Below are 24533 nucleotides of genomic sequence, written 5' to 3'. Positions count from 1 at the left end.
AACAAGCTGCTTGTATTTGCCACTTTGTTGCTTTGAAACATTCACAATAATAGGATAGAAATCAATGAAAATTATCTCATTTAATTAATTCATTGGAATAAAACTGTAAACAAAAATCATAGTGTTGATCCAGAATAAGGAAAAAAAACCTTACTAGGCAGCAGCTGTTATGCCTCTTCTATCATTGCTACAAATCATTGATATTGTCCAATTATATGTCTATATATTGTAATGAGATTATCTTGTGGCTGAGAAGTATCTGGAATGACTTCTTTAGGATGGGCACCCATTTGAGATGAGCCATTGATTAATTGTTTGAATGATTTGGTAAGATTCTGCAGATTTACTGATTAACTTTGGACTAATCCTTTAATATGGTGGCTTTGGTGCCATTGGTGTCAATCATCTCAGAACATAGCATTAAGGGCTCTTTCACATTGGCGTTTCTTTTCACGTCTGTGGTTCAGTGATTTCCACGGATGCCTCACTGAGACATTAATTTCTATCAGTGTTTTCACATTGGCTTTTATTTTCACTGATGTCCGTTGTGATATCCATTGTCTGTAAAAAATGTCCTAATTTTTTCACTGATGGAGATCATGGAAGGCAATAGAAATGTAAGGGTCCACCAAAAAAATGAATTCAACACCTGTTTTCTTTCACTGAGACACTGAGACAAAGCAGATGCATCACGGAGACAAAACGGAAGAACAATGGAGACACAACTGAAGCTGAAACACAATGCCAAGGAGAAAGAACCCTAAGGTTTGGATAAATGCTCTGGCTCCAGGAAAATCAGAGCAACATTGGTTGGGACTGTTTCCATTTAGACCTGAATAAATTTTTTAAAAATACTTGGAGAAGCTTCAAAGGATTAAATCTTGGATGATTCACTCATATTTGGCACTAATACACATTGGTTCATAAAGTGTAGATAATGTAGATAGTAGCAGTGGCTTGTAATGCGGTAAGTCTTCTATATTTCCAGAGTGTTCTTTTCCGGTTGTGCAAAGATAAATGGAAGAGCTCAGGTTAGAAGCTCAAACTACTTCAGATTTACTTGGTCCAACCAGTGATTCTGTGTCACAGGGGTATGGAGAGACAGTTTCAGAAGACCTTGTCGAAGGAAGACTTACAGAATTACAAGCCAAGGGAAAGTAAGACACTGGGGCATATTTATCAGGGCCACGTCAGTGGCGTAGAGGCTCTAAAATAACCGCAAATACTAGATTATTGCAAGCATTTGGCGTTACTGTCCCCTTGCTGGCGCACATGCTGCTGCAGGTGACTTTTCATATGTGAAAGTTGCTGGCTGCTTTTTTATCTATGCCATGGCCCACTGGCTGTATCTTTCTGGTTATTCAACGTTGTGATCCTGGTGATCCAATAATAGTATTGTCCCATCTAGAGATACCTGCAACTATCCTACTCAAACCAGTCTTTATACCTTTGGGTTATAGGAGTTTAACCATTTTGTGGTTGCTTTCATAGCAATCTAGGTCTGTATCGTGGTGTACGCTTGAAAACAGTTTTCACTATATATTTTTCAGGGCAGTGCAGGTGATTCTAAGTAAACACATTGAAAGTTTTTCACACTCTTATTAGGCAGTATAGCTGGTTACTGCATCCAGCTGCAGCTGGCTCCTTCTTCCCTCCTGTTCATTTAGGACTATGTACACATAAGTTTGATGAGGCACAGAAACACTCTTTTTAATTTTTGTATTCTAATTATGATAATTACTTATTTTTGCTAAATAAAGGTTTTAGGTTGATATACTTTAATAATTTGTTCTAGTTGCATGGTGTACCCTTTCAAATATTAATCAATGGATACTACATTATTTCTGAAAAAATCAAGTAATCATAAATTATCCTCTAATTTTGCTCTCTGTATCCCTGAGACACTACTTCCTGTTCCAATCTGAATATACAGGAAGTGCCAATCACAGGCTGAGCAGTCAGTAAGCTGAGCAGTGATAGTTTTTAATTTAACCTGTTCTTGTCATACATCCTTTTATATAAATACAGCAGTAAGGAAAATCTTAGCAGTAATCAGCATTTCATTCCAATTTTGCATCCTGTCTATCTTACATATCAGGACTGGTTTGTGCAGAAAACTTTTCATGTTTTTGAGAATTCTAAGACTTTTTTTGTTCCATGAGGCTGGTTCATTGAATTCCATACAGATTTTTGGGTTCCTTATTACTATGTAATGTAATCAATGTATCATCCTTACAGAGAGGCCTGGAAAATAATAAGACACTTGATAAATGCAGTGGATCTACCTCATCATCTCCTCAAAGATTCATTACCTATTATAAAATCAAAAGACTCTTAAATATAACAAAATATGTTCGCACTTCTCTATAATTATTATGCACCCCTACAGTGACAGCCACTAATATATTCTTACAGATCCATTTTTAACATTGGATATTTAGCACATGGAGAGAAAAGACTGGAGACTGGATATGTAATACTTTGCACTCCTGCTGAGCTGGAAATACGGTTTAGTGGGGGAGCTTACTATAGGTGGTATTCTTATTGTACGCACTAAGCCCCAACTAGTGGCAAACAGTCAGGAGGGTATCATTCAGGGGTTACAGGACATATAGGGGTAGAGAAAAGAAGGCCAGGGGGGAGAGCTAATAGTGTTATACCGTATGGGAAATGTTATTGAGAAAAAAGGTTAAATTATGCTCACCGTTTTAGGTTGTGCCATAAATAGGCACCACACTATATAATGCAGTGGTATGTAGCTTGTGGTGATGCCTTCAGGATAAAAATAATCTGTGTACAGTCGGCACTGTTGAGTTCAGTCCCTTTTTGCTTATCAGCTATTTTTATCCCCACCCCCAAAATATACTGCAATCGCCTGCAATCCAACCTCTCACCCTCTTTTCAATAAACACATGAACAACCAATGTTGGATAAATATTACAAACAACGAATAACAATTGTTTTTACATAACCTTCATAAATAATGATTTATTATTAAATTAAAAACCCGTCTCAAAAGGAAGAGGTCCTTGGAGCTACAAAAAGAGAGAACATGCCAATCTGCCCAACCTGTTATTTTACTCCCAACTGCCACCATTGGTTTGAGGGCACCAGATCCTACTCACCGTATGGCTATCTCCCCCTCCCTTTTTAAACACTCCCTGGGACACCACCCAGACGGAGACCAACCATTATGTTTCCAATCACCGGAAAATTTTCACTCCTAGGAACTCTCACCCTGCCCCCTTTAGCTGCCATGACAAAATAAAACCCTCGCCCCCCCCCCCTCATCCAAACCAAACATTATAAAGAAGGGGTGGGTGGGCAGCTGGGAAACTTTCCCCTCCTCCTCACACAACTGGCTAACAGTCATCTTCTGTGGCGACCAACAACCCCTCCCCTTGACTATTCCAACTCACCCTGCAAAACCGGCCCAGTACAATCCCAACAGGCCTTGTGATGCCGGCCTCCCCTTCACTTGCTCTGCGGTCCGGCCTTTCTTGGATCCTCGTATTAAAAGATGGGGTACAGGAATTAACTGAATGGCGCACTTAATAGTAAGGTTTTATTGTCACAAAATCTTCTTAACGTTACAACGCATTAAGACTGATGCTATGGGTAAATGATCTTTCCCAGAGTGAGACCATTTGATACCCATAGCATCAGTCTTATTTTTGCACTTGAGAATGGGGTAGTACACCCCAAAACGTGTTGTAACGTTGAGACGATTTTATGACAAAAAAACCTTTCTTTAAACTTCATTCTGAGTGCGCCATCCGGTTAGTTCCTGTACCCTACCATTCAGGGGTTATAATCAGGGGCAAATGTAGTATTTCTGGGGCTCAAACAAAGTTGTATCTGGGGACCCCCTATTGCAATGCTCCAATCTGAATGTCAGAGGCAGAAATTGTGGGATTACATTAAAAGTTATATTTTTATACTTTGGTTGCTTTGCTTCATTTGTGTTAATTAAGAGTTAATTGTCTTTTTTTTTTTTTGGAAAAGAGCTGCAAAATAGAAAAATACATAGTAAAAAACACATTTCGGCTTCAAAGGTCCGGCAGGTCTAAGAGCGACTGGGGATTTTTCTTAAAAGAATTTGAGAGGAAACATTTTACTTTTTTTCATATAGATAAGATCACTCCATGTCTATAGATAGCATAGAACAGAAATTTGCTACAGCCTGCAAAAAAAAAAATATGCCCAACAAAAATATAATCTTTTCTCAGGCAGCTGTACTAAGCTGCAAGGTTTCCTGCGAATGAAATAATACTCGGGCTGCAATCCCAGAGTCATTTAAAATTATCAGGAAATTTCTGCTGGCCATAAACAGTGGGGGGAAGGATGACAGTGCTTCATGAAATGCCAATTGCCTCTACTTTATCTTGGTGGGCGACAATGTAACGTCACTTTAAATGATCAAAATGTTCCAATATGACTTCAAGACCACATAGAGGGGTTTGCTGCTGAATAAAAGACATTTATAGCATTTTAATCCAAAAACCGTCGGTTTGATTCCTGGGCCTCAAAACAGTTCCTGGAGATACAAGCTCTGATTCTAGTCACAGTGGTCATTAAAGGGAACCTGTCACCAGCAATGTGATTTTTAGCTGGTGAGAGGTTCCAATAGCCTATGCGGTCCAAAGACAGTCATAGGACTTTAACAAGGAGTCTGCCTAACCACTGACTCTGGTAATACTTAACAATATAAATTATAGTGACCCTCGACTTCTTATTTGCCTTATCCATGGGATAGGCCATAATTAACAGATTGGTGGGGTTCGGCAATCATGACCCCCACTTATCATGATGCTTTAAGTAGCCACAGGGCACTGGAATAACAAGAGAGAGAAGATCTGGTAGTCTAGGAGTCTCCAGGAACTGCAGCCCCTATCACTTTTCAGCCATATCATTGGCAAATCATTTGACCTGTAAGTGATCCGCACCATGATCCATCTCAGTATTTGTCAAAAATATTTGATAGCGGTCTCAATGTGTCAACTGCTGAGCACTTTTACATATTTCAATTTTATAGAAGTGCACATAGAGAGTCACACATATTTGCGGCCATTCATACATTTATTAGGGCTTATAGTGGTGGCCAGTGGGCATTGCCCAACCAGGAAGAGCGGGTGAAGGCCTGTCCTGTGAAACGTCCCTCTTAACATTAGTATTTCATTTAGTTCTTTGGCTGAGCAGGTCACCTTCTTGGAAAATAACTCTTCTTGTACCCTTTAGGGATACTTTCCTACATACATGTGAAGATTTATGTAAATATCTCAGCTAATAATGCTGGGAAAAGCGTGGTGAACAAAGACTAGAACGACGAGAAAAAGCCACCTCAGTCATTCTGGAATTGTGAAGGCTTTCAGAATCTTAGAAACATGTGGTCTCCGGGGATCCTTACATTCAACAATCTTCAGGGTGTTCACTGAATTTGTGCAAAATCAAGAACTGGAAGTGAGATGTAGTTATCTATATGTCAGATAAAGTAGACTGGTCAAAATGAAACAAGCTTGAAGAAAGGCAAAAACCCTGTGTTACACTAGGAGTGTGGGTTATAGCCTTGTTGTACTAGTTCATGCTCATTTTATAGGAAGGTGTGGCCACACAGGGATAGTAGCACCTCGTTGGAGAACTAAGATTTGGAAAGTAAGCTTATTTTGTAATGTAACATTGTATAGGAAACACCTAGACCTAGACTACATGGCAGCTTTAGCATATAGTTTGCTGTTGCTTTAATTCTTAGCTATGTTATCAGAGGAGCTGTTCATCTCTCAGATAAGCCGCTTTGGGCTCACAGCATCCTCTTTTCCAGTAGCCTAAGGCTTGTCTGAGAAAACCCCATAGAAAAGCTAGAAACTTTTCCTGACACTTGAATCCCTCAAATGTCATGTTTCCTCTGAAAAACAGTACAACGAAATGTATGAAACTACTAGAAAAGTAGGTCAAATATTTCCTTCATGTAGATTGTACTGCCCGGTGCCTATTAATCACATAAAAATGTACTATAATAGTCATTGTTAATATGGGTAATATAATGGCACCAGAAGAGGAGGAGCTCTAATCCATGATTGCCACCAACAGAGACCAAAAATCCCATTTACATTAGAGATAACCCGTCATCAGAAATTGCCCTAATAAACCCCTACCAGTATGTTGTCAAGCAGCTGAGCAGCTTCTAGATGGTGTTTCTTTCATGGCCTGGTGTGGTGGCATCATCCAGAAAATCAACTTTGAAGTGAGATGTAAATTGGTTTTATAAAGTCAAGGAGGCGGAGAGTTAACACTGAAGTCAAGCTTTTCTTGCCTCAGAAAGCCTCCCTCACTGTAATTAATGGTCCTGCGTCCAGGGACATCATTTATCAGATCTCCTGAAGTCAATCACATGGTAGGAGGTTTTAGAGGCGGGGAGAGCTTGACTTCATAATGTTAAACTCTCCGGCTCCCTGACTTTATATATCTAACTTCAAAGTTGCTTTTCTGGATGATGTCACCAAGCTCGGTCATGAAAGAAACACTATCTAGAAGCTGTTCAGCTGCTTGACAACATACTGGTAGAGGTATATTAGGCCAATTTATGATGACAGGTTCCCTTTAATGTGGTTTGCTTGGTCTTCAAATGCAGATGTGAACTTAGACTAACACAATTTGACACTTACATGGACACAATCTATGGTCACACGATAGAACCAGAGGTTTCCATGATTTATAATCTACTCCTCTGTCTATACACTGCATTATAAGCAGGTCTGACGCGCTACATTTTCATTTATACTTGACAGTTTTCTCTCCAATGTTCCTTACTGCCTCTTGGCTTCAGCCCGTACAGTGAGTCCAACATCCGGAAGCTAAAATAATTAACTTTTCATCGGCTAAGTGATCTTGGACCTGTCTTGCGTCTTCCCCTGTGCATGCCGCTCACGCTCTTTGTCAGAGGTTCCCAGTGGGAAAGTGAGATTGAAAAGTGAAGTTACACAGAGAGGGGAGAAATAGTTACACCTCCAGCCTACTCCGCTCTCCTGACATTTCTCTAATATTGTTAAGATTCTCCTGTCACTTTGTGACATTTGTTAAGTGATAAATTAGAAAAAACTCCAGAACAAAATTACATTTTTAATGGGGCTGAGAATCGCACTTCCAAAGGTTATACAACAAGAGCGAGACGCTGGATGTTTACTTATTACTGCAGGGATACGCCGATCCCAGACAAACTGAGGGCGACAGGAAGGGGATGAAATCCGGGAGAAACTGCTGACATTATTACAGAATAAAGTGAGATAGCGACCGGGTCTTATGATTAATGTTCCCATCATTATATCTTTCCTCAATATACTGGATGTAAGAAATATTATATTACCGTATTTTTCGGTCTACAAGGCGCACCATCAATAAATGCCTGCTAAAACGTCTAGGTTCATATATAAGGCGCACCGCATTATGAGGCGCACCTGATTATAAGGATGAATGACCAGCAGGTAGCAGACCTGTGCACAGTTCAAGGCAGCTGTTGTCTGTAAGTACGGTTCGTATATAAGGCGCACTGGACTATAAGGTGAACCTTTGATTTCTGAGAAAATCAAAGGATTTTTTGTGCACCTTATGGTCCGAATAATACGGTACTTTTCCTTCAAGGGAAGCTCCGCATGTAGTGCTAACTAAGTTGTCATTTTTGCATTCTGATCTTGCTGCAGGAAACCGTCAACAAGCTGCTGTTGATGAATCTGTAATTCATTTTACTTAGTATCATCATCTCTAGCAACACTTTTGTTTGTCAATGGCAGTGGCTCTTCAAAAGGTCAGAAACGTTGCATAAAGCAATAGCAGTATAAAGTGACAGCAAGAATCTTTCTATAATATATCCTATGGGAAAGTGCTTCTTTCTCCACTTACTTTGGCCTTTATTATTCTCCTTCCCTTCTTTCCTAAACTGATTTTCATTCTGAAATATCTGTTGAAATCCATCCAAAATATGTAGAAAACCTATGGGGTGTTACATTAGTAGAAGCCATGGCAGCTGCTATGGGGCCCGCAGGGTGAGGGGGCCCTGGCATCCGACCTGACACACTGAAGGATTGAGGATGTGCACCATTATATGCATATTATACTGTACATCTTCCATAGTACACAGCATGAATAGGTAACTCAGATAAGAAATGTCGAGGGAGGGGAGAGCACGACGACAGGACAAGGGATCTCTCATCTCTAATTCCTGCCATCTACTTCCCTCTTGTGATCAGCAGCTACAAGGACAGACGTGTGTAAAATTCATATATCAGAGTATAAATGTGTGAACATATAAATATGTATATTTTCTTGGGGGAATTAGGGGGCCCATTCAGAACTCTGCTATGGGGCCCTTCCTCTCCTAGTAACGCCCCTGGTGGGAAGGTTAGAGTCACAGCAGCTATATCTCTTCCCAGAGGCACAGAAGACAAACTGGAGAGGGAAAACATAGGATGGAATCCAAACCTTGGTGCAATATCATTTCATTCCTAAAACAAAGCTTTTGGAATCATATCTTGGAAGATTTGCTCATCTGTAATACTTAACTACTTCATGACTGGTCACAGTAAATTAGTAAAACATCTTGACAGATTGGACGGCGGTGATTAGATACCGTGACAGATGGATGGGAGGAGCCAGTAATCTCCTATATATTCATAATATACTGCAATACATTTGTGAGTGATCAGACCCCTCTAGGGTTTACGTACCTAGAATTATGCCTTCTTATAACTCAACATTCCCTAACATCCCCCAATCTGGCATACCCTCATGTATTCTGGGTAAACCAATAGAACACCAATCTTTGTAATATTCCATAATTATAATAAAATACATATTTATGTGATGCTATTCCTCCCCATGATAATATAATGTACAGTCCACCACAGATAAATTGTGTTATGTTCATAATATCTCAGTTCCAGGTCCATGGCTTTGTGAGATGACATATAATCCCAATACACGGCTGATACTGACCTTGAAATTTACTCAGTGGAACAGACGTGTACTTTCCATGGTAAACTGGTGAGATGGATAGAAAACAGCGTGTGCTATAATTTAGAAAAAATGTTGGAGAATGGAAGGTGTGTAATAAACTGGTCGATCTCCCTGTATCATATATACAGCCAGGGCAGCCATCAGGAAATTCGGGGCCCCATACAGCAAAAGTGTCTGGGACCCAACACACCCCAAAACCGAACAAGCCTCCTGCCCCCCGCAGTGACCTTTCACAAACAGGGTTTGAGGCCTGTTGCTACGACAAGGCACACTCTTCTGGTAGATTGCCAATAGGAGTCATACTATTGAACGTCACGTGCAATTTTTCACATTTTCATAAAAAAAGCAAAATCCTGCTATTGAGGGACCTGCTCAGGTTTCAAGTCACTTTGAGAGGCCTAAATAAAGTAAAACCCCATAAATTACTCCATTATAGAAACTACACCCCTCAACGTACGTAAAACAACTTTTATGAAGTTTGTTAACCCTTTAATTGGTTTACAGGGGTTAAAACAAAATCGGATGCAATTTCGAAATTACATTTTATTTGGCTAAATTAATGTGTTTTTCATAAAATGTACAAATTCTCAGTGGATAAAATTCCAAAACGCTCCTCAAAATTTGATCCCCCATCTCTCCCGCGTATAACAATACCCCATATGTGGTGGTAACCTGCTGTATGGGCACACGCCAGGGCATTGAGGGGGAGCTGCGCCATTCAGAGCAGATTATGCATTGTCACTTTTTATTGGCTATACAATCTTTATTTTTTTGGCAATTTGGACATTTAAGGGCTTATTTTTTGCGACATGAGATGCACTTTACAAATACTTCATTTAAGTGGGTCTATAGCTTTTCGATGAGATTTTATTAACTCTTTAATGTATGGAGGAAAAGAAAATTGTCAATTTGGGGTTTCTTTTTTTTGTATATTTTGGGGGTCGTACACCATACACTAAAAATACTATAATATTTTCATTCTATAGATCACTACGATTACGGTGATACCTCATTTATATAGTTTTTCATTTATTTTTACAATTTTACTGGAGAAAAACTAATACAGAGGAAATCTTATTTGTTTCTGCATCGCCATCTTTTCGGGAACTTAACCTTAATATTTTTTGGTTGACAGAGCTAGTTTAGGGCTTATTTTTTACGTGTTGAGTTGTTCTTTCAATTGGTACCATTTTGGGGCACATAACTTTTTTTGATCACTTTTTAGAACATTTTTGTAAAGGGATTTTATGAAAATGTATATTTTTGGCGAGTTTTTCGGGTTTTGTTTTTACGGCGTTCACCGTACGGGTCCAATAATGTTTCTGACTTATTGTACAGATTGTTACGGACGCGGTGATACCAAATATGTGGGGGGTTTTGGTGATTTTCAGGTATTTTTACTTTATTAGATGTGTATAGGGAATGTTTGTGTTTAGGGGACTTTAACTCTATTTAATTAATTATTTTTTATTAAAAATTGTGTTTATTCAGTGTTTTTAACTTTTTTTTCTTTACTTTTACAGGTTAGCTTGAACAAGTGATCCACTGATCACTTGTTCAAGCTATTCTTCACCTAATACAGTGTAATACAGATGTATTACACTGTATTATGTGAAACACTGAGCATGCTGCGCATGCTCAGTGTGTCACAGCCGGGTCCTGCCAGGAGGCACGGACCCGGCACCCGGAAGAAGATCGCGCAGCCCCGGGCACCGGCAGTCCCGGGGCTGCGATCAGAGCAGCGGGACCCCCCCGGTAAGCGCCGCGGGGGGGTCCGAATCCTGTTAAATGCCCCTAGCACGCCGCGGTCAGCGCGACCGCGGCGTGTTAGGGGTTAACACCCGCGATCGGAGAAATCTCCGATCGCGGGTGTTAGAGGAGGGTGTCGGCTATAATATATAGCCGACACCCGCAGCTTCTGGCCCCGGCTCCATTCAGGAGCCGGGACCAGAAGTTTGACGTACTATTACCGCATATTGCGGGAACGCACCTCCCGCCATGCAGTAATAGTACGTCAAATGCAACGTTTCAGGGAACGTGGATATCCCAAAAAGACCATCTCCAGGGCTTATGTAAGGGCACGAGATACACAAAGAAACACCTTGCTACAGCCCAGATCTCGGGGTGCTGAGTTTAAGGGCGGAATTATCACTCCGTTTAACAACCAATGGAAAGATATTCGGACCATACTGAATAAAAACTGGAACATCCTGTTGACTGAACCTAAACTATGTGATCTGATCTCCGAAAAACCATGCCTTATTGCTAAGAGAGCTAAAAACCTCAAGGATAAACTTACTTCCAGCCATTACCAGAGACCCAAGAAACCACTGGGGAGAGGACTGAAATTGACTGGTTCCCACCCGTGTGGTGGATGTTCCGTTTGCCCACTGATGAAAACATGCAAGGAAATTAAGAATCCTACAGATCAAAAAACCTTTTTGCTACGAAATTACATTAATTGTAAATCCAAAAATGTAGTTTATGCCTTGATCTGTCCTTGCCGGAAAGTATATGTGGGTCAGACCACCCAAGAACTGCGGAAGAGGGTGCAACAGCACCTCTCCAGCATCCTTAATGCCAACTCTCATTTCAGCCAGGGTAAAACCCTTTCAACGGTGGCTACACATTTTCGACGGGAACATTCAGGTAAGACCCGGGGTATACAAGTAGTTGGCCTTGACATTGTACGACCCTCTATTAGGGGCGAAAACCCGGTTCCTGAATTACTGAGAAGGGAGGCCCGCTGGATTTACAGCTTGGGCTCCCTGGCCCCTCAGGGGATTAATTCAGATCTTCTCTTTTCAGGGTTTTATAAACAGAGATAATGGTTCCACCCATTTAATCCGTTGCTCCATTCTACAGCACCGAACTGGTAAGTTCGTTTTCTTCTACTTTTTGATATATGCGTCCAAACCTTTTGCACCCAACCCATGGGATTCTTCACAAGTCATTGGCCACTTGGGTTTATTTATATCTCTTGTAGCACTGGGCATTTATACCCACAGGCTATGGCGCTTCACCTCACTTGGTACTACTCACCCATTCTTCTTATTATCCTTCATACCCATAGGCTTTGGCACTTCACCCGACTTGGTACTATTCACTTTGGCACCTTACCTCACTTGTTACCATTCACTTTTTTTTGTCCTCACTCTCTCTTCACTTGGGACTGTTTTGGTCCCCGTGTAGTCCTGGGACTCTTCTGGCCCCCTTACACCGGTTCTTTGGCACACCCCCACACTCTGGTTTTTCAAAAACCATTTCCTTTTCCTTTTTAGTCACATTATCCCTTACAAGCACATTGTGGTCTCTCCCACATTTACACATATTCTTTTCACTTACACTATGGTGGATGCACTAGGACCCACAGGCTTCATTTATTCATTTTTTTCATTTCTTCATTACTAACCAAAAGATATATATATATTTTTTCCTCAGTGAGAGCTGTAGATCTGATATAGTTTCCCTTGGACATTCTTCCCTGGACTCTCCTGGTTATCTCGGTTCTTTAGAGATACCCTTTACCTCTGATGAATAGGGATGTCGAAGTGGACTTGATTGAACCTTCTGGCCCATGAATACACTAAAACTTTTGAAGATGGACCGCGCTGATCCCTGGGTTTTAAAGAATATGCTTCACCGGTGTTGCATTTGTCCTTCCTTGACTATGGGTCCCCAATGACAGTACTAGATTAATCCTGTTAATAGCTCTGCATTAGTGCAAATTTTCCCTCTTATAGATCCAGGTTGGGGATCGCTTTGGATCTCCAGCCCCTGTGATGTCCAGCACCCTTCCACCAGCTTACTAGACCATAACTTATACATAATTTGATAATGTCCTCAATACCAAAAAATATCTCTATACCTGATTGTTATTGTCAGTCCTACATATATGTGTATCCATGTGAACAACCTTGTTTGTATTAGTTTATATGTGACCCGTGGAGCCTATCCAACCTTTCGTGTCTCAGAATTTTAGTCACCTCGTTTTACAACCACTGCAGCCTTCACAGTAACAACTTCTCTATTTTCCAGGTCCTTTTTTTTTTCACTGTTCATTTGTGGGAGTGTTCTCATATATTGTATGTTCAATTATTTAAATATTTAGATTTATATTTTTTGTATTTTATTAGTAAAATACTGGATTTCACAGTGTTTCGACACCTGTATTACTGCTTATATGTAATTTTTACACTTTTTTAACAAAAATAGCTTTTAACACTTTATTCACTTATAGCTCTATCTGTTCCATATAGTGTTTACCTCAAGTGTATAGTGACACCTCCCCTTTAAAACGCTGTTATTTCAACCTTATCTCGCATTTTTCGTCAGCTTGTATGTGTACACTTGTCTCATTATCCACTACCTCCTTTTTTATATATGCGCATGCGCATTATACGTCGTTGCTTCTAATAACGGTACTTGCAATCAACTTAAATGAGGCGCGCACGCGCATAATGGACCACTTTAATTTTCCTTTTTGGGCGCACGCGCAGGCGCATAATACGTTGCCCTTCATGCTATTAATTATCAATTTCATTTAGGCGCACATGCGCATAATGGATCTTCTCACTTTACTATAAGTATCTATTTGTGATTTATGCGCATGCGCGTACTGGGCTCCTAATCTCGCGATAGTTCCACCGGCATTTGCCGATTAGTTGTTTCTACTTAACACAGGTGTCAGTATTGCACAGACATTTGCGATTGGTGTAGAGGTACATCTCTGGGACTCTTAAGGTAGGCTCCACGGGTCTGTAGGCACTTACCCCTGAGGAAGTCGCAAGAGGCGACGTAACGCGTGGGGTGCCTTCAGCCACAGGTTCTTTATTTAGCATTTCCTCCATTTACTTTAGTTTGAATTGTATATTCAATGTGCCTTTGGTTTCGTCCTATGTCAGATTTTTTGGACTTCTTATTTCTTGCATCCATGTGACCTAGTTCTATTTATACTTACCTTGGTATCCTCATGTCATTATGTTGTTGTTCACTTTGGAGGCTTTGCAGTAACACACTCCATAGGACTCCATTTAGGCACATACATCTGAACTGCTGTGCACATCTTGTGTGAGGTTATTGTCTATACTGCTGTGCTGCGCACGCACCTGTGGCTGTGAGTGGGTCCTTGTTATTGGCTCGGACCCGCTCTGTTTTTTGTAAATATGTGTACTTGTACACTTTTTAAGTGGTTTTAAAGCATCTATGTGGGACTTTTTTGTATTTTGCAGATTGTAATAAAGTTTTTGATTTTGTTGCCTATACACACTTGCTTTTTTCTCATTTGTCTTCAGCTCAATATTTGAGTGTGTTGGCCTCTGTGTACAACCTTTTGTGTCTTTGTACACACCCACATTGTTAGGTTTATAGTACGTCAAATGTCGGGAAGGGGTTAACCAGCGGCCCCCGGCGCCTCCACCCCACACATATTGTGCAGCACAGACCGCACAGTCTGCGGCCCACCGGCCGGGCCCCCCCCCGGGGTGTGTTAGTGGGGCGGTTGCTTGTTTGACCGCAGGATGGGGTTTTAGATTGGGCGGTAGAGTGGGGAGGAGTGGCATCCCTGCCAGCACGCAGGGGGATGGCCGGGGGGCAGACAGTCTCCTGTGCAGGGGGCGGACAGCTCACGGAGGGGGCGGGCGGCTTCCGGAGGGGGTCAGTTTAGGAATGGACACAGAGGTAGGGGCCCGGGGGCACGATCCGGTAGGCAACGACACTGCAGGGACACACGGAGTCCGTGCATCTCGGGCCCCTTAACCTCCCGGGCCCCGTAGCAACCGCTACGACTGCTATGGCGGTTGTTACGCCACTGATTGGAAGTGAAGGTTGCAGTTTCAACTAGAAATGCACAAATCATCCAAGATTCAATTCACTGAACCTTTGCTGAACTTATTTTTTGCAAGATTTGATTCTATTTAGTCTAAAACAATGTGGCCTTTATAGTCTTGAAAATTGGTGCATAACCTCATCTTGTGCTCTAAACACAGGAGTTATATAAAAAGGTCCTATCTTATTTTGTTCCATTTTTGTTGGTTCAAGTTCGTATTCTTTTGCTGTTGTTAGCTAAGTTCGCCCTGTAGAAATCTGGGTATCCAGTATAGATTACAAAACCAACTTAACTAATCCAAGTGAAAAAAGACAATGTCCTTTAAACTCTATCTCCAACAAGGGACAGTTTGGGGAAATAGGTAAAAGCATTAAACACACATAGGGGGGCATTTATTATCGCCTTTCAAATTGAAAACTGGTGGAATTTTTTCCCCCTATGCTGCACCTCTTGCTTTTTTGGTGGTTTTCCGACACTCACGACTTGTTCTGTTTTTGGCCGCTTGTGAATCTGACACATTTCTGGCGCTTCTATTTTTCCGACTCGTTTTGTAGGGGTTCAGTATGTTGGCGCACAATTAGGGAGTTCTATTTCACCTTCATGAATATGAAGACAGTTCTTAACCTTTCGGTTGTGTGCCAAATCATTAATCTCTTGCGCCACAAACTTACATCCCACTGAAAAATTGATAAATGCCCCCTATGGTGTAATGTGGAAAAAAATGCTTGATGAGAGACTTAACCTCCTAAATGTGTAATGCTACCTGTTACCTAAACTACCTAATTCTTTCTGTTATTATCTCTTTCTGGTACTATCTCTGTCCCTGACCTCTAATACCACTGAAGTGCAGTTTGCAGATGGATTAATGTAGAACGTGCACCATAAATCCTGAATCTGGCGCCCCCTGCACACTACACATGGAAACTGCACAAAAAGCGCACTTTACACTGTTTTTGATAAATGTTGCCCAATGACTGGTGCCGAGTGATGAGCAATAGAACAGATCTCAACATGTCAGTTCAGTTCTATTACCCAGTGTTCAGCCGGGTATTGGGGGACATTTATCAGGGTTTGTACACCAGTTTTCTGACTTACAAGCCCTGCGATAATCACAATACCTAACAAACAGGCAGGCATTGGGATTATTTTCTCCTTTTCTTCCCCTTCTCACCAAGTTAGCGTGGATGTGTATGAAAAGGGGCATAGGTGGTGTCAGAGTGGGCCGGGATGCGTCTTTCCTGCTCCGCACCAGTATAGTGCAGAACTATTGTATGCAAGCAATGCTACCCCACCAAAAGCATCAGGAGGCTGGAGCCTCGTGTAGTATCTGGTGCCGCCATAGGGTCGAGGTTTGATAAATCTCATGTGTTGGAGTATAATAAATCTCCATCATTGACTGAAAAAACTCACTTGCCTCTAGTGCTCTGAAGCAGTTTAAATACCGAAAGCACAGAACACAGCAGTGTGAGGACACACCCCAAATGCTCTAAGTCCAGCTGCAACCCCGAAATATACTTCCATTTTACTCAGTCCTGGTACTACTAACCATACACACACGTGTATAATTACACAGCTCTTCAGGGCCAGATTATCAGAATCAGTAATTAAATTATTATAATAAATTAGAATGAAAATAATAATAATTATTCACTATTATAGAGTGAGGGGAATTTTATATGGCTTACCAGTCCAATTCTGTTGTCAATCCGGAACTTCCAACTCATTATTACCATGCGTCAAAAATAATAATAGTATTTTCTTGACGCACAGTATTTTCTGTGCGCCAAATAAATTGTGTCTGTGCTCCACATTAATCTATTACAGTATAGAAGCCGAATACTAGCTGAAAACAGTCATATGCTATGACACAGGTAAAAAATCCTCCTCGTTATATCTATAAATTAATACAATATAATTTTTTTTTTACAATATATTCTTTTTTTTCGTCTTATTTGCGTAAGCATAAAAAAATCCCTATCACTTTTTATGGCCTCATGGATCCTGCGGTAGATTCCAGATATCATCACGCCATTAGACAGGCTGATGGTTGTGCTTTGTCATTATAGGAAGCAGAAGAAAAACATTCATTTAACATAATGAGAAATAGTTTCCTTCCTGGTGGGATAATGCAGATGGCGAGTTATAGAGGGGATGTTATCTGGAATAGAATTGCTTACCAGCAGGTGATGCCGTTGTTTTCTTTGCTGGAAGTAAACTCCTGCGGGGTGCGACTGTGCCGCTACACACTTCCAGTATTGTCCTATTCGTACCCTTGGGGATCTCCTTTGAAGGCAGGACTGGATTTTGTATAGGATGCTCCTCATTTGTGAACCCCGTACCTGCTGGAAAGAAAAAATAGAAATTAGACAATCATAAAATATGTATTGGAAGGGATGAAGTGGGAATTGCTGCTACATTAACCAAAAGTGGGGCATACGATAATTAACAGAAAATACATAAATACAATTTGTTTTCAGTGGCCCACATTTATCAAAAATATCTGCAGTTTGCCTGTGGAGTGTCCAGGGGGCACCAGATTAATGAATTGATTCATGAACGCCCCTTTAAGTGCGCTGGGTATAGTGCAGTACAAATAAGTTGCGTGTGACACATATGTGGCGCAGACACTTCTTAAATACAAAGTCCTACAGAAAACTGGCGCAGTGGCTTCAGTAAATGCGGCCCAATATGTTCAGTATTCACTGAAATTTTTAATTAGAACTATGGGAATTTTCTTCCTCTGTGACAATCCCTTTCAACATGTAACTCGTTTCTGGTAACCCCCATCTGACTCGGCCTTTCTGCTGCAGTGACCACTACTGGAGACATATGATATTACATGGTGACCCCTTAAATCAGTGATGGTAAACCTTTTGGACACCGAGAGCCCAAAAACCCACATAATTTTGGCAAAGTGCCAATGTGACAATTTAAGCAGTAACTTATTACTCCCTGCTCTGTCACAATTTTAAACATCTGAGGACACCAATAAGACGTTTGGATTATAATTGTAGCTTTCTTCTAGGGTCCTGGGCTGCCTGGGACCGCTAGAGGCCTTGAGTCCTGTCTGGCGAACTCTGTGCTGGGATGATGAAGTGGTTGCCCATAGTGAGGGCTCTGTGTGCCACAAAATCTGGCACCCGTGCCATAGGTTTGCCACCGCTGCCTTAGATAAATAGTCATCAGTGTAATACAAGCCCACCAGAGCTGCCTATACTGAGCAGTTCTCCACTAGGCTTATAGAAAGGGCTCCAAAGTAAAAGGCCCCTCAATGAGTTTCATATGCCTTTAGATAAGATTTGATTTTATGAATGGAGCTGTTGAAGACATTTTGTTGAAATACCTGTTCAACTTTCGATCAATCTAAAAAGTTTATACATTATAAGTAGTGATGAGCAGACCCAAATCGTTTGGATCCGTACTGCACTTTGGTGGTTCAGGTCTCCCGTACCCAAACTTCATCAGAAATTCGGGTCTGGGTTTGCGGATGACTGAATGCACAGTTGGTAATGCCTCCGATTTTGACGCAGGCATTAACATTTTAAATGGTGGCAAGAAAGACACGGGTGGCATTTAAATTGATGCGACACAGCAAGGGGGTGCTGCGATCCTCACCAAAATGGCCGCGCTGCAATGCTGGCTTAACTTTAAATGCTGGCGTTGACTTTGCTGGGGGTATTTAAACAGTGAACACCCGCGATCGGTGCCACCAACAATCACAGGTGTTGCTTGGGGTTTGGTTCATATTTGTGTACGGAAGAGATTGTCAGGATTTTCAAGTTTGGTTCTGGTTGTACTTGGCCAGACCTGAACTTTTATGGATCCGCACATCAATAGATATAAGGAGAACCTGCAGAATTGTAAACGTGTATGTGGAAATAAACTTTCCTAGACAAAAAAAAAGAGAAATCTGCCTCTAGTGCCACTTTTTGGGAAGTCAATGGCCAACTTTTAAGAAGACTTGTTTTTTTCTCCTAATTAGTGCAGAGCAGAAAACTGGCTTTATGAGTGGTAAGGCTAGGTGGTGCCGGAGGGACCAATTTTTAAAGATAGATATTTACATGCATAATCAAAAGAAAATTCCTATCAATGTTTATATATATAAAAATCAAAAAATGGTGGCACTCCAAGTTCAGTGAAAAAGGAATTCTTTATTTCCATTTTCATTGAACTGGGAGTGCCACCATTTTTTGATTTTTATATGTAGAAGGATTTAACAAACCTGAAGGTTGAGCACCCGATTTTTCTTAACTGGTGCAGCTGAATTGTTTTATTTTTTTCAATGTTTATATATATCTATATATCTATCTATCTATATATATATAAAACTAAATCTGATTATATAGACAGGCACACAGTGAAAAACTGATTTTAGTTATTTATATGTTAATCAGGCTCTGCGGGAATTCATGTGTTAATGAGCGGAGCTGAAGGGGTAATCAATTGTTAATGAGAAAGTTATACACAGGGGTATAAGACAGTAATACTAATGAATAAACAAGCACTAAAAATAATAATAATAATACAATAATAACAATAATAATAATAATACAATAATAATAATGCAAAGAGTTGCCAACCTATTCGCTGATGGTTTACTGATCAATCATATCCAAAAATTAGAAATAAGGAATGTCTCACCCTCCCTTCCCTCTTCCCTCTGCCTGATGTTTCAGCACACATTCCCACAAGCCCTTCAAGCTCATTAGCATAATTTTAAAAGTTAAAAAAAATTTAAAAGAAAGGAGGCCATGGATAACAAATACAAGAAGATTATGACAGTTATAGCACCTTTTTATCATGCTTGATTTTATAGTAGATTTTCATTAAAGGGGTTGTCCGGCATTTGAAAAACATGGCTGCTTTCTTCCAATAACAGCGCCACACCTGACGATAGGTTGGGTGCGGTAATGCAGTTCAGCTGTAAAGAAAGGAAGGGCGCTTAGGTGAAATAGCACAAACTACCCATTGTCAGATGTGGTGCTGTTTCATGAAGAAAGCAGCCATGTTTTTCAGACTACCCCTTTAAACAGATTCTTACAATAAAATGTAATTTTCATTTGCACAGTATTTTCCCTTTGACGCTAGGGTTCAGGCACAGTGTCAGGGGTTACTTTATATTGAGTAGAGCAGGTCACCTACTGGATTTATCCCTTTGACTTTTCATGAGACAATGAATTGCTGTGAGGATTTTGTTTCCTGTTCACTCCTTGTTCACACTGCAGACCTGGCAGGGAATCATTGATCTCAGATTCTCTATTTCACATACAGTAGTAATTGCTCCATGCTCTCTGGATGCTGTAGTAATCAGCAGCACAGTATGGAAGATGGATGCAGAGTTAGAGGATAAACTAGGATTTTATCTACCGGTAGATGTATCATGGGATGTGCATTTCTTATACATTCTCATACTTAAAAAGAGGATTCCCATTCTCATTCCCAAAAAGAAAAAAATCTTTCTACTTCTCCAGTAACATTAAAAAGGGCATTTAATTTACACTCAGCGTGTAATGCAGGCTCTGGGTACGGACAGGTGACACAGACAGTGGCCCTGAAACTAAACCCCCTTCCCTTCTATTCCGGCCTAGTTGCTTTAATTATCTTAGGCAGTAAGGGACAACTAGTCGACGATCCCTTCCTGACCCAAAGTACGAAACACAGAGACATACTTTATGGACAGAGGATGATTTCCGCACAAATGTTACACAGTGACAAAAAAAAATGTTGCTAAAAATGTGCAAAACTTGCTATCCAGGTTCGTCTCAGGGAGAAATGTTATTGATTACAGGTGTGGTCACTGAGGGGCATTTATTAAGGGGCATTGTGCGCTAATCTTAATAATTCCCCCATTGGTGAAAAACACATGTATTCCCTTTTGTGTTTGTCTGTTAGTAATTGTTTGGATTTTCCTAATGTGTCACTGATGTTTGTGCAATGTAATGTTTGTACTGGATCTGTGTAACGAAAATGGAAAATTGGTTAAGTGGTTATTAAAAAATGATCTGATTTAAAAACGTCACCTAAATAGATATATTGTATATGCATGTATGGGGTACATTTTATTTTAGGATTGGCTCTTTTGAATGATAGGAAGGTTATCATTTTCTTTGTGTTATTTTTCCTATTTGTAGTTTTAGTTTGCCCCGATCTGCGGGGTGTGTCCAAAAAGTCAGGGGAAGGACGAATAGGGCATGTTGGATTTAAATATGTCTGATACTTTATTGTATATCATTTTGCCATTTGGTGGAGGCTTAGGCCCTCCAATCCATGGAAAAAAATCCATGGCCCTCAATCCATGGATTCAGCATTGACAATGTGTAAGCACTGTATTGTCTAATCATTTGCAAGCAATGACTGTTTCTTTCTGCAGAACGCTGAATAAGTCACTGGCGGATCGGGAACAACGTCACTTGTTTGTTTTCATATTTTTTCATGGTCATGCTGCTGCATCCTGATCCTTCCATCTCTTGGGAGAAATTACGGATAATTAAGAAATGGGGATGTAACTCTTTGTTTTGGGTTCATTTACAGGTTAATGGCCTCTCACTGATACCAACTGATGAGATCCGCACTCTTTTTAATTATTAGCTTCTTAATTGCTGTCAATACTGACGAGTGACATCTGCAGAAAGGCAGCAAATCTGAATATAGACACAACTTCATGGAGATCCGATTTGCTTACTTTTAATGTTTAGAAATATCTATTGCCTTGCTCATTGTCTAAAGAAAAATATCAACTTTCCCAAAAGGCAAGTTAAATACAAAATTAGTGCTTAACAATCTATTTGAAGTGGACATTTTCCTGATTTCCTCGATATCAAGACAGGAGAGAAGTGCAAGCCCTGGGCATCCCACAAACTCTGTTCCTGTCTGCTTGTGGGCACTGCAATTAACCGAATGCAACAACTTGGTGGCAATCCCTACACTTGTAAGTGCACGGAACAGAAAGACAACCAAAACCAAAATGGCAGTGAGGTATAAAATCTTAAGGCAAGTGTATAGTCAAATGTCAGACAAAAGGTCAGGATCACAGCAAAACACAGCAGACTATAACCGAATATAACGGGAGACAGAAAGACAAGTTATACAGGCACCTGAAAACTACACAAGCAGGAAGATATGAAGTGGCTGGGCATCGTCCCAGAAGCTGGTGGGTGCAGCACTCCAGTAATCTCATAGGATCTTGTATGCACACATTCCCAGAGGGGAGAAGCTGCAGATCAACCAATCAACCAGCCCGACGCAGAACATTACACCAAGATGTGGTGCTTAGCCATGCAAACTTAATCGGCTGTACTAGTTTCTGAAGAAGTTTTGTCACTTACACGCTCAAAAACATACTCATATTTACATTTATCGTATACAAGTGCTTCTCAATAAATTATATTATCAACAAAACATTTTTCTTCAGTAATTCAATACAAAACAATGATTATGACGTAAGCTAAGGAAAACCCTAAAATTACAATATTATATAAGACCAACTGTATACACAGAAATGTTGGCCAAATGAAAAGTAAGTACAGTAAGTACCCTCAATACTCGGTCGGAGCTTTTGCATGAATGAGTAAATCAATGTGGTGTGGCATGGAGGCAATCATCTGATGGCACTGCATAGGTGTTATGGAAGCCCAGCTTGTCAGCATTGTAGGGCCTGGTGTCTATCATCCTACCCTTGACAATAAGCTTAGACGAGTTTGCCAATAAAGAACAGCGATACTGTGGTTATTAACCCTTTAACGCTCTGCGCCCTAGAGCTACGGCGCAGAGGTATAAGGAGTGTATGAAGAGGGCTCACGGGCTGAATCCTCTTCATACAAAGGTGGGGTTTTTTGCATATTGCAGAAAACTCCCACCGCTAATAACCGCTTTTGGTGCTTGCACCGATTGCGGCTATTAACCCCTCCGTTGCCGCCAGCGCGCGGGCGCCGCCATCTTTGTTACGATCGCCGCGCCCCCGAACGTCATCGGGGGGCGGCGATCGGTTGCCATGGTAGCCTCGGGTCTTTGTTTAACCCGAGGATACATGGCTTCTGCATATCCATTACAATGAGCCTGTGGCTCATTGTAATGTATAGTGTGCAGAAATGCCATATACTGCCATACCGAAGTATTGCAGTATATGGTAGGAACGATCTGACCATCTAGGGTTAATGTACCCTAAATGGTCTAAAAAATAGTGAAAATAAAAAGAAAAAAAAAGTTTAAAAAATAAAAAAAATTAATAAAATATTAAAAATTCAAATCACCCCCCTTTCCCTAGAACGGATATAAAACATAATAAACAGTAAAAATCACAGACATATTAGGTATCGCCGCGTCCCAAAACGCCCGATCTATCAAAATATATAGAAACGGTTACGGCCGGCGGTGACCTCCGAGACGGGAAATGGCGCCCAAATATCCGAAATGCAACTTTTACACCTTTTTACATAACATAAAAAATGGAATAAAAAATGATCAATATGTGGCACAGACCTCAAAATGGTAGCAATGAAAACGTCGGCTCATTTCGCAAAAAATGACACCTCACACAGCTCTGTGCGCCAAAGTATGAAAAAGTTATTAGCTTCAGAAGATGGCAAAAATTATTATTTTTTTTTTGTACACATTCGTTTAATTTTTGAAAATGTATTAAAACACAATAAAACCTATATAAATTTGGTATCACCAAAGAATAAGCTGAGCTGTTAAGACAAAGAATCATGACATTAGGGCATATTTACCAGGCTGTAAACTGGAACAGATGCTATGTGAAAATTGGCTCCAGGAGGCTGGATAAGGCTTCCATGACCTCCCGTTTTGGAACAAAATCATATATTTGAGAATATTTTCAAAAAATTTATCTTTTAAAGATATTTTCTCTTTAGTTCCCTAGTCGCCACATTCAAGTTAAGAATACCTGCCACAATAGGGAATGTGACACAAAAATACTTACTACCTTAACCTCTATAGGGACTGGTAAAAAAAATACTGGTCTAAATACTCTTGAAAAAATGCCGGCATGGTGGCACCAGTGAGAGAAGCCTCATAGACTTGTGATGTCGTGTTACTGCTCCAACCTTGGAGTCTATACTGTGCAGTAGTATTACCAAATTTCGTGAGGTCTTATTCATTAGTGAAAGGAACTGAAGCTCGAAACGAGATGTCTACGTGATGGAGAGCTCATTAACATCACAAAAACATTACATTTGGAATTAGATTCCATTATTACATACTTTTCCGAATTTTCTTCAGGTACAGCATTCTGGGCATTAGGCTGAGCTGTAAATTTGGAGGATATTTCCAACTTTAAGCTGTGAAAACATAGCCCGAGGTCAGCTATCTGCTCCAGCTCGGCAGCCAGCCAGACAGTGATGAAGGTCGTATTATGTGGTTAATGGGGTAAAAATGAGGTCAGGACCCTGCTTAAAAATCATAATAATAATAATATTAGCAGCAGAAAAGAGACACATATTACAGTGCATACTGCACTGTATTTTTGGTATTATTATCCATATTACATACAATTTATACTATGACATATTTAGCATCCATAGTATTATAATCACTCTTGCATCTACAAAAGAACTCTGACCCATTGAGACCGTTGAGTCAACTAGTACCAACATTTTCTTGGCAGATCCCTTAAAGGGGTCCACTGCTTTTCAATAAATCTCTCCCATTATATATGTCTCTGCATGTATACACAACTTCCTGT

General features: G+C 40.5%; 1 protein-coding gene across 3 annotated transcripts in view; it reads right to left on the bottom strand.

The window, feature by feature from the left end:
- The window catches only part of MTUS2 (microtubule associated scaffold protein 2), a 366148-nt gene that overhangs the window by 82696 nt on the left and 258919 nt on the right, over positions 1-24533 (bottom strand). For 2 of the 3 annotated variants that reach the window (XM_072134356.1, XM_072134357.1), the window contains exon 5: positions 17011-17175. In XM_072134356.1, the coding sequence (XP_071990457.1) occupies positions 17011-17175 (165 nt within the window). The remainder of the gene's footprint in view (positions 1-17010; positions 17176-24533) is intronic. The other variant, XM_072134358.1, reaches the window with a different exon arrangement.

This window comes from Engystomops pustulosus, chromosome 2 (genome assembly GCF_040894005.1).
Source record: "Engystomops pustulosus chromosome 2, aEngPut4.maternal, whole genome shotgun sequence".
Lineage (NCBI taxonomy): Eukaryota > Metazoa > Chordata > Amphibia > Anura > Leptodactylidae > Engystomops > Engystomops pustulosus.
The sequence above is the reverse complement of the archived record's forward strand: the minus strand, read 5'-3'. Positions and strand labels throughout refer to the sequence as shown.